The 15,833-nt window shown below is 35.4% G+C and overlaps 1 protein-coding gene across 1 annotated transcript; it reads right to left on the reverse strand.

Annotated features, from left to right (window-relative positions):
* Nucleotides 1-1,715: 1,715 nt before the first annotated feature.
* On the reverse strand, nucleotides 1,716-14,474 carry LOC119574975 (UBX domain-containing protein 6-like). The gene is made up of 12 exons (XM_037922274.1): nucleotides 13,909-14,474; nucleotides 10,404-10,568; nucleotides 8,768-8,860; nucleotides 8,517-8,599; nucleotides 7,874-8,020; nucleotides 6,675-6,847; nucleotides 6,422-6,549; nucleotides 6,094-6,297; nucleotides 5,767-5,966; nucleotides 5,550-5,648; nucleotides 4,957-5,095; nucleotides 1,716-4,762 (listed from the first exon to the last, which is right to left on the reverse strand). The coding sequence occupies exons 4-12, from the start codon at nucleotides 8,588-8,590 to the stop codon at nucleotides 4,610-4,612; spliced, it is 1,317 nt and encodes a 438-aa protein (XP_037778202.1). The 5' UTR covers nucleotides 8,591-8,599; nucleotides 8,768-8,860; nucleotides 10,404-10,568; nucleotides 13,909-14,474; the 3' UTR covers nucleotides 1,716-4,609.
* Between the last annotated feature and the right edge of the window lie 1,359 nt (nucleotides 14,475-15,833).

Below are 15,833 nucleotides of genomic sequence, written 5' to 3' on the forward strand. Positions count from 1 at the left end.
TTTGAATGCACTGCCCTACTGAGACTTGGCTTTCGATAGTCTTAAGTGTTTTTTAACAACAGTCAAAACTAGTTCCAAAAACATGACTTATTACAATGATGATGCGAAAGCCAATGTTCTCTGCAACAAGAGCACTAGGGGTTTCTTTTTTTGCCTGCTGTAGTGCAAATGTTATTGTCAGTTATTTGATGTATTATGTAAGTTACAAGGAGAGCATAGATATAACCTATTGCGATAATGTGAATATGTAAGCTGTGCTCTCTCTGTAGCATTTTTTTTTTGGAATAATTTGAATCAATACTAGATTAGATCTTGTGTTTTAGATTGTCATTTACATTATCCAGACTGAACTGCTACCAATAGCACCAACAAATTTCTATTACTTGCATATCATTTTACAACTTGCACCATGTCATCACTTCCCACATCATTACACACCACCTTGACTTAAGATTTACATCATTAATCACACTTTTACTTTGAAATACCACTATAGCCATGAGCCATAGTTCAGTTTACACAGTCACATACTTATATCCTATCAAACTTCGGCCAACTTGAATGCCAACATTATTTACACCGATACATTTTACTTGTACAGTTGCTCCTTCAGATTATTAAAATATAATACAGTGGTCTTCTTTTCAGTAGTTACAAGTTTAGTGCTAATGACACTTAGAATAGGAGGAATTAAAATTAATGCATTCTTGAAGTATAGTAATATCTTACCAGATGAGGAAAGACCAGCTTTGACATAAGCAGTTTTTTTTTTTTTCTTCTTTTTTTATTTTAAGAAACTGTGGTGTAAATAGAATAGGTGAACAGTGTTCCATACAGTGTGTCTATATTACTAGACTGGAGGACCTTGCCTGATGCCTCCCACCCTTCTCTTTGTTGTGCTTTGTAAACATTATTCACACTACAAAATTGCTGTCATGTCACATCATACTTCTTTTCTTGAAAGAGCTATGTACAGTCACTGCAGACTAAAGCTTCTAAGACTGCTAGCTATACAGATTATTAATTGACAAATATAAGATTTACAAAGTTTTAGGTCCCCCCCCCCCCCTTTTTTTTTTTTTTTTTTTTTTTTTTTTTTTTTTTTTTCAATTAGTCAATCAATCCCTAACAACTGCCTCCCCCCATCTCTTTCCCTTCCTCTTCTGTACCATTGATATAGATATTTACTTTGCCATTTGTGATAATTTTTACATTTTCTTTTCCTATCAGTTTTTGCTACAATTGGCTCTTTCAGCAGTACCATTTTCCACACCAAATCTTTCACAATTTTACATTGGCATTTTGCTCCGTTTTCTCAATACTGGCTCTCCCCTATGTTAGTCCTATATCTTGAAATTGAAATGGGTGGATGACTAAGATTTTGATTATGTTAATTAAGTTTTGACTCATTTTAACCTGTTATTCAAGAAAGATATAATATCCATAGGGTAAATGTAGGAAATAAGAGAGTGTATTTTTTTATTTGATGAATATATTACATAATTTGGGTATATAATCAAAGGATAAAAGATCTGAATACTTTTTTTTTTTTTTTTTTTTTTTTTTTGAGCTTGGTCTTAGACCAAAAAAAAAATGATTGGAGAATAAAAAAATAAATAAAATAAAGCCATGGAAATGGTAATTTGATACTACATACTGTCTTTTCATTAACTAAAACTTTTTTTCACAGTCTGAAAAGGTTAATAACACATCAATTATTACAGAATACATTTATCTGACTTCATGGATTATTCCTGAAAACAAGTTGGAAAATGTCTACGCTAAGTTGAGTACAATAAAACCCAGAGGGAACAAACTTTGTTTTACTTCCTTTAATTGCAGTGCAAAAAATTTGTTTTAAGGCTTTACAATGGAAAATAAGCTTTGCTAAATGTTTCCCAAAATAACAAACTGCAAGCATTTTTTTCTTCAGTGTTTCTCGCCTATGCCCTCACAATGTTAAGAAAATACAAAAGGGGCCCCCCATACATGCCACTGTTTTTTTCACTAAAGGTTTCATTTCATGATGCACATTACCAATCATGTAGCACAGAATATTATTTAAGATCAAGAGAAAAGAAAATTGGAATGTCTCCTCAATAAGCACAATTTCTGCACATATATTTGACACTACAGGGATGAGTTACCATCACTGTGCATTTTAAGGCCGAGGGATTTTTTTTCTATCTAAAAATTTCCCATACCATTTTCACAATAGTGTAGCTGCTCTGTCTTATTACCTTATTAGACTTGGTATAAAATATATTATCCACTACACAAGCAGTATACTGTACATAACCAATTTATTATTTCAAAATGGTTGTCTGTTTTCGGTGGTTCTCAAAATTGCATTGAATTTGGAATTTAATATCTACTTAATGGGGATTTGAGAAACTACATGCACATCTAGCTGTAACAAGTTTACAAAATACATAGGAAACAGTCTTCAATTGGCAAAATTGCAGATAGCAAGGCACCAGACAAGATACCTTTAAATCGTATGTGACTAAAGTCTCGACTGAAAAATAAAATGTTCAGCAGAAATAATTTATATACATATAAAAAGGCTGTTTCCCAAAATTTTGCCCACATATGAAATGCTAAAACCCAGAAATTTTTACATGCATATCATTACTGTGTGGCGGGTAGCATTGTTCTTTCATGATACTATAGTTGGACACGAGGTTATCACACAAGAAAGCAAATTTGTTTGGTATTACATTTCAAAAGTATATGCCCTTGTCAGTTTTGAAAGTGGACTGATGGTTTGATTTATTTTTCACGGGAATCAAGTAAACCCAAGTAAAGGCCATTCACATGATCCTATTTTAAAAAGCCTACAGTATTCATCACCATAATGCAACTATCAATAATAATTCAGTGAAATAGGCTATCCAGGAACAGAGATTCCAAGAAAATGAAGCTTTATCTACCATCCATAGATTGTGGAATACTTCTGGAGAAGTCTGGCTTTTCTTACGCTACATTTCATTGAGGGCCTAGGGAGTGTAATTTGGTAGTTCACTTTACATAAATAGAAAATCGTGAAATTGTATCATTTACGTAAGCTTATCCTAAACAAACACCTATCGGCTACCTGGTCTAGATTCTGTCCAGGATTGACTGGGTCAGATACTAATGGAGAACATTTTGAATTGCCCACATACAGTATATATCCAAGCAATAGGTAATGCCCACCAGGCTGTTTGATCATGTGGCTGGGCCTTGGGGGGTGGGGGGTATTCCTCCAGTGATAATTATTGGAACTTTCCAATTATTATGCTTTTATTCATATACATTAAAAGAGGCCATGTGTAGAAGAGTGGGCATTATTGAATGCATGTCTCGGAAGTGACAGGCAGGGAAGGGATACCACTGGCTAAACAACCATTTCCACTCCAAGAGGCTGTTTAGCCAGTAATTAGCTCACATCTATCACCACATCTCAGGCATGCCCACTGGTCTTGCCTTCTTGTCTGGACATGGCTTAAAAAGATGAATGATGGGCTTACAAATAAATTTGATTCAGAAAATACAAAGCATGATAAACAATAAATGACTATAGCCCTGTGCATATGATGGGTTAAGTCAATGTGGGCAAAAGTATTACCTGAATTTGGTGGGTGGCAGGAATGAGGTCTAATGACCTTTTAATCAAGAATACTAAAGCCTCAGATCTGGTAAAAACCAGTGCCACATATAAAAATGAATCCATGGCACCAAAGATGAGCTAGGGGTATGCAAACTCATTCTGTCCATAGCTGTCTAGGTCAGCACTTGATTTGGAGCATTTAACCAAGACATGGCACAGCCACTTCAGAGCTTTTCCAATTTTGCCCACCTTAGATTGCAATATGGTAATGATGTTTGCTCACACAGGCACTGCCCTACATACAGACAGGCCCTAATGTGCAATATAGTAACTATGTTTGCCCACATATGGCCAGGGCCTAATGCAAGTAAATTTCAAATTAATGTCATTTATTTCCCTTATTTTCTTTACAATTTGCTTCAAATCATATTCAACACACTGATTTTCCTACCAGTTAACCTTGCCAAACTAAAGTAAAGTATTAGATTATTAACAAATACTCCAAAAACCATGTGTTCCTTTTTCACATTACAGAGCACAAACACTTGCATGAACACTGAAGGTTGTGCGTGAAAACTTGCTTGTGTGATACCTCCTTTACCAGAATTAGGAAGATTCAATAACATGGTAAACTTCGGACTGCTGATACAATACTTTATCAGCAGTATTTGGGAAACTAGTATCACGTGTTTTTATGAGCCAGCAGGCAAATATCTTGCACATCAAAGCATGATAGTTGTTTGTTCTGTATATATAGATATATCAAGAAACATTGCCTTATCACATCATATATATATGTATAGTGGTATTTTTTTGTATTTAAACACTGGAAATAATAGCAAATTTAAATGACAACAGATTAAATATGACCTATAATGATGAATTACGTTAATTCCTGTCAACAAAAAAAGTTGTCAAATTTAACACTACATGTATACTCACACCTGACTGACCAATGGCTGGTATGTACAAAAGACACCATGGATATTTCTTTATTCAAAATGGAAAGCCTCCAGTCTATGACATATTCTGTAAGAGCATCAAGGTCTCCTGTTTGAGGTAAAGACTATCGTCCAAGTTTGGATCTGTCACACTTGAATCCCACGTAAAATTGAAGACTACCGCTGGTACCAATCGAAGTTCAACCAGGCTCTGATCCTCTTCTGTTATCTACAAAACAAAATTACAGAAAGTTAGAGAACAAGTCTGAGAAGATGGATTATTGATGATTTTTTTCTGCTTCATCAACAATTAGGTTATAAGCCAAGAGGCTAAGACCTTATAAAATAAATGCATTTATTTCAACACTTGACAAAAGATTTTCTTGACAAGGAAAAATAACTATAGTGACAAGCTAATCTTGCCTTTCCACCACTGCTAAGACTTAAAAAGAATGGCCGCCAATCATTCTGTAGATGTTCCCGTACAAAGCTCATCACTTCTCCAAACTTCTCATATGTCCCAAAGGTCCCCTGGAGAATAAGGCCATCTGGGAAGCGTACCCTAAAGAAAGAAAAAAAGTAAGTAATAATTTTACCTACCCAGCAAAACCTTTTATACCTGTATCATATCTATTTTATAATTTATTGCTAAACTTCTTTAATTAAATACTGTAGTTCACCAACATTACTAGAAAATGGCCTATATTTGTTTTCTCCACAAAGGAAGGTTATCATGTGTAATGCAGGCATCTGTATTATTTATAGATGGCCCTGCTGAAATACACTGTATGCTATAAATAAAATTTCCATCCTAACTGTCATATTTTCTCTCGGGACATGCTGATTTGTAAAATTAAGCTCAGAGATATGATTATATGTGTAGATCTCAAATGCCACATTTTTCTGGGTAAAATGTGGCATTTCAGAAGTTTGGTAAACTGGATGGAAAATGATTCTAATACTTGCATTTTTCTTATTCTTTCTGTAAATTTACAAACTCTAATATGGAAACTGACCTTATTAAGCTAAACCTATACTTCCTCATTTCCCTCAACTCTTGGCGATCACGCATAGCTTTCGTCTGGAGTATCATACTCCGCTCCACAGCAGTAGCTCTGCAAACAAAAATATGCATTCAGTTTCCAATAGTAAGATTTAAGTATATATATTATACTAAAATTAAAATAATCCTCACTCAATATCAACAATGTACAATATCAAGAAACCCAATACCTTTGCTGCATTTCCTTTTTAAGTTCCTCTGCTGTTAGGTTGAAAAATTCTGCCGGCAAGTCTGTGTGTGAGGCAGCCTCAGTTGGCAAAAGAACTCTTGCACTTCTGTCCAACTGAGGTCGTACAGGCTCAGCACTTACCAGAGCATCACGTAACTGCTCTAAAGTACTCAGATCTGCAAGCTTGTCTTCTGGAAACACCTTTGAAAAAAGAAGGCATAATGCTCTATAGTATGGAAATGTTCTATTTTCTTTTCTTATATAGACAGCAAATTATATTAAAAGAAACTAAATACATTAAGGGGAAGAACTTAAAAACAATAGCTACCCAAAACTTATCAGTTCCTTCATTGAAAGGTAGTTCCTGAACAACAAATCCTGCAGCTTCAAGGAATTCCTTAGTCCCTTCGATAGGTTGAATCCTTTCTTGAAAAGCTTTGTTTGACATCCTGATCTTTCTATACTTCTCCTCAGTGGGGTTGGAAACAATGTTTTCAATATACTTGCACAAAGTTTCATTACACACATTAACCTGTAAGTGAAAAGAACTATCAAATTTCAAAATTGTATTTTTTTGCTCCATTCAAAGCTGTAGATATATCATATTCATATATACAACTTTTATTTAAATGCATCTACTAATGCATACTCATCACCTTTTCTTTGTTTTTGTTACAAGTTTGAATAATGAGGCAAGCTGCTATGCCTTTATCTTCTTCTATCTGAGAAAACAGAAATTCACGGATTTGTCTTTTGATTTCCTCATAAGTTGCAACTTCTGGCCCTGAAAAAGTAATAAGAGATGAGATAATAAGACAACAATAACTACACTGGACACATAAACAAAATGCATACAACACCACCTGGAAAAAATAATAAACTATTAACTAATTCAGAGAAAGTACTTACCAAGTAAAGGACAGTGGAAGAAGACTCCTTGTACAGCAAGCATAGGTGCTGCTTCCAGGCTGACCTCCTTGGGCCCAGGTGGTGCTGCCTGGTTCTCAAGGCTCAGCTGTTCTAAGGCCTTCTGCTCGGCTTCCAGCTCTCGTCTGGCTTGGGCCTTTATGGCTTGGAGGGACCTGTGGGATATCCATGAATACAGGTCTAAGGATGCCAGAATCCTTTCACTAAAGAATTTTAAAAAACTATAGTGTGTAACAGATAGCCAAAGAAATTCAAATATGCTTAACCTCTACGATCAGGATAACGGGACCACGTCATGAAAAAATTTGGCTTGAGGGTCGGGTGACATGAACATGCCTTCATGGGAAAATCTGGCTGTGGGCCAAGGTAACACGAACTTGCTATCATGAGCAATTTTGCTGAAGGCCAGGTGATCGGAAAGACTTGCCACAAGTGCACAAACCTCTTGGAGGGTAATTAGACTCATCTGACATTTAGAAAATGGCTTCTATATTATTTCCATCTATAAATGAGTGGAATGTAGCGTCTGTGTGCCATGACTGGAATAATACCAGCTCCCGGGAGGATGCCATTTCCATACTCAGTATCTTATTCCTGTCCGCAGTGACTAGTGGCACAGGTTCTATTACAGAAAACTGAATATTATGAAAAAAAAAAAAAAAAAAAAAATACAAATAACAAAATGTTACTTATTGTTATCATTCTTCCACTAGTTATAGACTACCTAGATAGATGATATGGCATCTGTGCAAGGAAAACAGTCTATTACCATCTGGATAAAGCAAATCAAATGACAAATATTGACATTGGAAAATGGCAAAAAGCTTAAACTGCATATGTAAAAAGAGAGAAAAGAATACTGCAAAGTGGAGGCATAGAGTCTTGTCAAATGGGTGTTTGCCTGTACCCGGACTCCAAACCACGCACCAGTACGAGCGGCTGGATCCAATGGGATAAATATTTCCATAGGGTTACCTTTCAATAGCAACTTGGTAAATTGCCAAATTTGCACAATACCTGACTAAGGTTCTGTGCATTTCATAAGAATCAAACTAAATTTCCACTTACACTGCAAATACCTAATAACTTTCATTCATTCATTCAACAACAATAATAATAACAATAATAACACAACAATAAGAATAACAATAAAATAAAGAAATACAAAATGCACTCCCTACCAGTTGACATCAACTCGCTTAGACTGAGTCTCCATCCGAGCCAGAGCTGCAGCACCAGCTCGCTGGGCATCCTGTGTTGGAACATGCCTCTGCTGCGGGTAATTCTGTTTTGGTTCCCTGGAGCGATCACTCTCCTCCTTGGTCAAACTGTTGGGTATCCCATTATATGAATATTAGGTTCTCTTCATACCTCACAATAAGAAAAAATAAATGAAAACAACCAAATAAGAATCAAACATAGCATATCTTCATATCAATCACATAACAAATTTGTCTTACTATTGTGGCTCTGCGTGTGCGTGCGTCTGTGTGTGTGCGTGTGCGTGTGTATATGTGTGCGTGTGCGTGTGTCTATGTGTGCGTGTGCGTCTGTGTCTGTCTCACTCACACTGCAACTACTACTATACTACTACTACTATTAACAATAAAAAGAAAATAATAATAATAATATATAAATAAATAAATAAATATAAATATATCAGTGCATGCTGCATGAGGGTAAAAGCTTCTACCACCTCACAAATTGGTGACTCATCAACACCTGGTCACATGTGTGCACGGGATATATCAGGTAATCAAACATATTTACAGAGCATACTCTACAAATGAAAAAAGAAAGAAAGAAAAAAATAACACCACTTACCTGTGCCCTTTGCCTGCAAGCTTGAATTTTGTATCAGCTTTCTTCTTTTCAAAAAATTTCTTTAAAGCATCCATGGTTCCTTCCTATTCAGACATAGTTATGGAATGGTATTATTACACTTGAATAAAACAAACATGAATCATTTTCATCACTATTTTCAAGTCCAATATCAAACACAGCAAATACATGGCTACAGGTGTATAAAAACAAGTAAACAAATATAAATAACAAGACAACAAGAAAATTTTCACCTTGAGTTAAATATTAAGGGCGGGCAGGATTATCTTTGTTGATTTTGAAGTTTGTGTTCCTCTTCAGGATGTCCTCAACTATGCGTAGGCTGTCTGTTGAATAGGAAGAAAGTTTTCATGATAAAAGTCAAACTTGAGTCCTTACCTATATACAACTATTTACTATTATTGTTTTCAAGAACATTATGGAAGTGGCATGTTAAAAAAATAATAATAATAGAAAAGAAAAAGAAAGAAAAAAAAGAAATAAGAAGAAGAAAAAAAAAAAAAAAAAATCTGCTTTTAACCCATTGGATCCAGGTGAGATAACTTATATCATGAAAAAATTTGGTTGATAGCTAGGGTAACGGGAATGACTAATCATAAATGCACAAAACTCATGGAGTAAGATTAGACTTGGTGGACATTTAAGAAGGGGCTCTTGCATTATTTCCACCAGTACACAAGGGTGGAATGTACTATCTGTGAACCATGGCTGGAAGAGCACTGGCTTCAGGAAGGACACTAGTTCCATGCTAAGGATCCTATTCCTGCCCCTGACCAGTAGTGCAGGGTGTGTTATGGAAAACTGAATATGAAAATATAAAAAATTACACATTACTTATTGGTTTTGTTATAACAGAGTTGTAATCTACCTAAAGAGATAATATGGGTCGAAAATTGTCTATTTACATCGTGATACATCATGTCAGTTGCCAAATATTGAGTTTTAAAAAGGGCAAAACAGCAAAAAAGTTTATGCAGAAAATGATATAATCATTGCAAAGGAGATGCAAGAGTCTTGATACCAAACATGAGTGTTTGTGTGGCCTGTTCCTACAAACCACGCAAACAGAACAGCTGTCACTTATGTAAGTCGAATGCCTGAATTTTGGCTCACATGCATAGATTAAGAAAATGTTCTATCATTCATTTCATTAAGTAATTTTCATTCCCATGCATCCCTTGCACTTTTTTGACATCCAGAAATAAAGGTTGTATATCTAGCTTGTTTATCTCTACTAATTCTTATTAGAAATCTAAAAATTTTGTATCCATTCATTCTTTCAAAGCTGTAGTATCATAGTATGAGAATTTGCATATGCCCTGAAAAAATTGCATTACATATTCATAGATAAGACTCCAGTTGCTTAGGTTTTACGGTTACCCAACAGCAAGAGTTAAAAGGAACTGCTACTGGCCAAGGTGTATATAAAGTGTACAATATGGTAAAACGTTAATAATAATGAATATAGAAAATAGTTATTCCTACTCTATATTGTTAATTGTGTTGATCTCTTGACAATGCATAAGGCTATGATCATGCTAATGTGGGTCTCTAAATCCCAGAAAACCTTAAATTATTGGTGATTAGGTAATTTACAGCTAATTACTGACCTATGCCCTATGGGATCATACGCTCTGGCATTAGGAAGACTGCCTCAGAACTATTCCAAGAAATTTTAATGTAATAATAATGGCAATAACATCATTCTTAACAATTTCGTAATAATTATAATAATAATAATACTAACAATAAAAAATAAAACAACAAACATACAAAATAGAATCATTATGCAAAGAAATACCTAAATCAAGGATAATAAACATGTACAGGAAAGGAAATACACTTTAAACATACATCCATACAACTTACTGTAAGAGAGTGTGTGAGAGATCCGCTGGGCATACACATACCAGAAGACTGTAATCAGAACAAAATTGACAACCAGGATGATGGCAAATGCTTTAAAAACATGGCTTTGGAGGGGAGTAAAGCCAAGCCACCAAATCAAATCAGTCCAGCCAGTGACAGCAGTCTCTGTAAACAAACAAAAAATGAAAGAAAATGTATATCTAGATGAAGAAAATGTATATCTACATGCTAACACTATCAATTAATTTTCATTATGAAATATAACTAACTGTGAGTTAAAACTCCCTAATACAAGTTGACAATCCCATATTCCAACATCTGGAAACTGAAAACTGAATATTTTGATTGTGGACTTTGGCATACAAAAAGCTTACCTACTTGACCTACTCATGGTCTTAATTACCCTTATTTCATTTATCAGTATATTATGCTATAAATAAACTGTAACAATATTTATATATATATTTATATATATTTTTTTTTATCCCTCAGAATGTTATCACTCGCTGCTAATGACCTTAGCTATTGACGCAGCAGATAATCTGAAGTACTCAATCAGCACAAAGTATTTATACATTTTTGCTGTAATACTGTTTGAATTTCTGAAAAAAAAGGAAAACCAAAACATAACTGACCCCAAGGACTTCAGATATGGAATTCTGTAGCTGTACAGTGATGCAAATCTAGGTGTCATTATTTTGCCTGTCTGTCACTTGGCTAGCTATGACATGACCACCAGCTTCTTTTGTTTGTCTACCACTGCTAATCTAGAAAGGTATATTAACTTTGAATTACTGATATTTTACCCTTAAATATGCCTCCTAAGAAACAAGCAAGTATTACCATTTGTGACAATGCAGCAAAATGTAAAAGTAACTTTACTTCTCTAACAAAATGTCAACAGTGAAGAACAACTTGCCTGGCCCCAAGCAAGCCAGACTATGCTGCATCTAATTTCAGGAAATATAAAATTGGAAACTCATTCTGGACTACAGTACCTCAATTCACCAGGCCTCTTTTGTAAAAAACAAATAATAATAATAATAATAAATAAATAAATAAATAAATAAATAATAATAAATAATAAAACAATAATAATAATAAATAAATACATAAATAAAATAATAATAATACATAAATAAATAAATAATAAAATGAAGTTCATAAATGTTTTGTATTTTGAAAACTTTTACTTTTTTTCTTTTCTTTTTATTCTCTGCCTTCAACAACATTTCCCCCCCCACCCCATAAAAGGGATTTGGCAAATCAGTGTACTCCAAAAGCCTGAGTGAGCTGCCAGTTTACCATCTGTCTGAACACATTCCTGATTTCTCCTTTAATGTTTACTTTCTTTTAATTTCAACTTATAAATCTGCTAATATGGAGGCACAATTTGGCCAGGCTACTTAGACATTCATACACAAAACCAAGGGAATCATAGCCGAAGTCTCCTTGACTCCCAGCAATGAGTACGCTTGCTCCCCAACATTAGAAGAAAGACCCCAACAGCACCACCCATCAATCAACTAAAATCATGGAAAGCCTTCTTCAGTTCTGTTAGGGAAGCCTTTAACACTGAGGCATCAATGGGGGGCAGACTGGGGAAGAGACCCTTCCAAGAGGAGACCTGGTCGATGACTCAACAAAACCTCTCCTAGGCTTTAACACCCTCACAAGAAGAAAGTAGACCATGACAAACTAAATAACATCAAGCCCTTGTAGAACAGCAGCTAACATGCATCAGTGGGAACTAAACCACTCACTCCTCTGTCCTGCATGCCACACAGACATGGGTCATCTTTTGTTAAACGGCCCTGTAACAAGAATACCCTGGTGGCTTTGCAACAGCCCACAAGTCTGGAAGAAATTTCAGGGAAAGGGCAGCTCAACTAGTTATGCCACACAATACTAACAGTGAGCTTAAAGGTTTTTTTTTAGCCTCATTTTCCCCCAAATAATGTACATGCCACAGTTACAAGTCTAACATTCTCTATATGATTTATAGATGAAACATTAATAATGAATATTCAAATATCATTAATGAGAAAAGTATCATTTAATTGTTAATTTAGACAGGAAAATATCCCTGCTTATTGTAATCAGAACAAAGCTATATGAATCCTAACCAAACCATATGTTAAATATTCTAGCTACATACTATTTAATTAAGGTAAATTTTCAAAATAAATTTATGCGAAGTACTTACAAGACAGGTAGCAGCACTGTGTCGCAATGAAAAATCTAGTAGGCAAAGGCCAAGTTAAGCCCTGCCCCCTTCCCTACAATTTATTGCAAATATTAAATGGGTTTCTTTATTTCTCATTTTTCTCTCCTTTTCTTTTATTCATTTACCAATAGGATTATTGAAAAGTTTACAAAGAAAATATACAAAAAAAAAACATTCATCATAATATATCGCAGAGAATAACAGGAGTGACAATTAAGAGGAACTAAATTACATCCTCGCCTTTAGATAATGACAGTACTTTCTGAGATATAGCTATATAGATGATGATTTGTATAATTTCCTTGAATTTCTTATAACCACAAGAAGTAAAACAAAAAATTCTTGTTTTTTTTCATGATAACCAAGTTTCCCATACCATAAACAGCTATCGGAATACTCAGAAGAAAAAGTCCATTCATTTGGCAGACCAGCAGGCTAAACAGAATTGGCAATATCTCTTTTTTTTTAAGGACATTCCATCTACGCATCTGCCACTGCCCTGTTATGGTAGGTATTTACTAAGGTAAACAGTTTGCAGACAACCCTTATGATTTATAATCAACCAAGAAACTTGCCCAAGCTGAAATATGCCAGAATAAAGGCGCGACACTATGCCTTATCACGTCAGACCAATATTGTAAGCCTTCTACAACAAATCACTAAATTTCAGTGGATTCAATCAGAGAGTGAGTCAACATAATTGAGAAAATCCATTTTTTTTATGCATTGCGTTGCACTAGTACAACTTTTCATTAATATTTATGGATATGTTATGTGATATAAACCTATTAACAGGCTTACTGTCTTTGTAAACAAACTGTCACATGAGCCTTGAGCTGACAGGAAAATAAAAGGATAACCATTTTAAACATTGCAAAATGTTGTGAAAACAATGGTGGACAAAGAACTAACAATGCAAGTAAAAAAAGAAAAAAAAAAAGGTGATATCTCGCTCACAAAGAAAGAGACACCAATCAATATTCTACCCACTAGTAACCTCTGCGCTTAACATTGTCGCCATCCCCTATGCAATACAATGAGAATTAGCCTTTACTAAAAGATATTTAAAAAATAAATAAATAAGAATTATCCCTTACAAGATATAAAAATAAATAAATAAAAATAAACCTTATCCTATCCTCCATGATACCCCTCCCTTCATACTCCAAAGCCTTGCCTCATATGACATACCCTTACACTCTATAAACAAACAAACAAACAAACAAAAATAAATCAAACAAAACCAACAAAACCAACAACAAGCAAGCATGACCTCACCTCTGACCTGCTGCAGCGACCTGGGAGACACCTGCCCTTCCTCGTCCAGCAGCGCCGAGGTCACGCACGCCAGCACCCACCCGAGGGCCGCGGCCACCTGCGTCAGCGTCGAGTTCAAGCCTGCAGCGACCTCGAGGGTGACCTCATTCATCCCCGTGTGTGCTGGCAGAGGTCATGGGCGATGGGTGTGTGAGAGAGAGAGAGAGAGAGAAAGAAGGAGAGATAGATAGAGAGGTGGTGATAATAATGGGTGTGGACGAAGATCGAGGAGAACGAAAAAGAATGAGAGAGAGAGAAGATCGCTTCACAATGACACTTATATCCGGAGGAGGGAGCGAGGCAACGGAACGGAGAAAGGCGGTGCCCAGATCAAACGGAACTCAAACAACGGGTACTGACAGCAGAACAAGGTGGTGTGACGAGGCAGCGACACTCTGTTAAAAAAGGGGAACGAAAATGGAAGAGATCTGGGAGCGAGTCAGATGACGGCGCTCACGACCCGCGCGGAAGTCGGGAATTTTCACTACCATCGCCTTCTTTTTTTTATCTTTTTTTTTCCTTTTGATAATACAGTATTTTTTTCTTGGGGGGGGGGGGGGATACTTAAATGTGCGATGGATCTAATTTAATTTTCCCCTGTATGTCGAGGTATATTTCAGGCGTATTTAGGAAATAAAAGGTAGGTGTAGAGTTGTTACAAAGCATATATCTTTATTTCAGCGACTTGAAATGTTCTTATCAGGGAAACTTGACTCCTCACTCAAGTCAAACATATATTTGAATATAACAATGATAATATTGACTAATAATAATTCCATGTGTGGTTTTTTTTTTACATATAATCAGATGATGTTAAGTGGCCGGTTAGTTAAAATTACATCAAAAAATTGATTTATTTTGGTTTCTTTCTAACAATATGGTCGCGCTGCCATGAGAATTCGCCCAAAGTATACATATTCGAAAGATAAGGAAAATTCGATGTCTAAATGAGCAAATGTTATTCATCACAAGGATGCTACACGTTAATTCGTATATATGCAATAGAGGCAGCAAGTCACCGCGCTACTAAAACAATAAAAAATAATAATAATATTAAAAAATAAAAAAAGCAATGATGATGATAATTCACAAACACATAAAACATGATACTGTCCATTCCCTTCACACAGCAAAACAGATCCTCTTTGCTTATTCATATAAATGCCCATGAACTAAATCAGATTCAAGTCACATTCATTTCGCAATATGTCAAGCAGTTATTCGTTTTTCCTATTGTCTTTGGGTGCTTTCTCATTTCTTTTCGTTCACATGCTGTACCGATAAACGTATTGTCATGCGGTGAAATGTATGAAAGGTATCCTTAATGAAGTGATTAAAAGAAATTGTGAATTTACAGAAATTAGATCAGAGTTTAAACAAGAAACATATCTGGGCCCAAAGTAAAATCATCATCATGTAATGTCAAACAATCGATTTCGCAAAATATGCCTCATAACTTTTATCAACTCGTTGGAATTTTCACGTGAACATATTTGGGCAGCGGGAACATATTACTGAGCAAGTTACGGGGGTTATGAACAGATAAGAAAGTTTTCCAGTTAGCTTATCAACACGTCAGCAATATGTAACACTCGTATATAATGAATATAAATGATTGGCTTGGCAAGGACAGAGACAGATAGGTAAATAGACGGTCAGAAAAAAGGGTAGACATATCATATACAGAAATATATCAGGGAAGATTGGGAAAGAGAGAGAGAGCGAGACAGAAAGGGTGGCAGAAATTGATGTATAAGCGATAAACAGAGAGAGAGAGAGATAGAGAGAGAGAGAGAGAGAGAGAGAGAGAGAGAGAGAGAGAGAGAGAGAGAGAGAGAGAGAGAGAGAGAGAGAGAGAGAGAGAGAGAATGGAGGACATTAATTGA

The sequence above is a fragment of the Penaeus monodon genome, chromosome 7 (assembly GCF_015228065.2).
Source record: "Penaeus monodon isolate SGIC_2016 chromosome 7, NSTDA_Pmon_1, whole genome shotgun sequence".
In the NCBI taxonomy this organism is placed as follows: domain Eukaryota; kingdom Metazoa; phylum Arthropoda; class Malacostraca; order Decapoda; family Penaeidae; genus Penaeus; species Penaeus monodon.

Excerpts from the sequence above, each read along its gene's own strand:
- LOC119574975 (XM_037922274.1), bottom strand. The coding sequence starts at position 8,590 with ATGGATGCTTTAAAGAAATTTTTTGAAAAGAAGAAAGCTGATACAAAA. Across the intron at positions 8,021-8,516 it reads CTTGCAGGCAAAGGGCACAG|TTTGACCAAGGAGGAGAGTG; the intron begins GTAAGTGGTGTT and ends GATACCCAACAG. Across the intron at positions 5,096-5,549 it reads TATAGGTTTAGCTTAATAAG|GGTACGCTTCCCAGATGGCC; the intron begins GTCAGTTTCCAT and ends TTCTTTCTTTAG.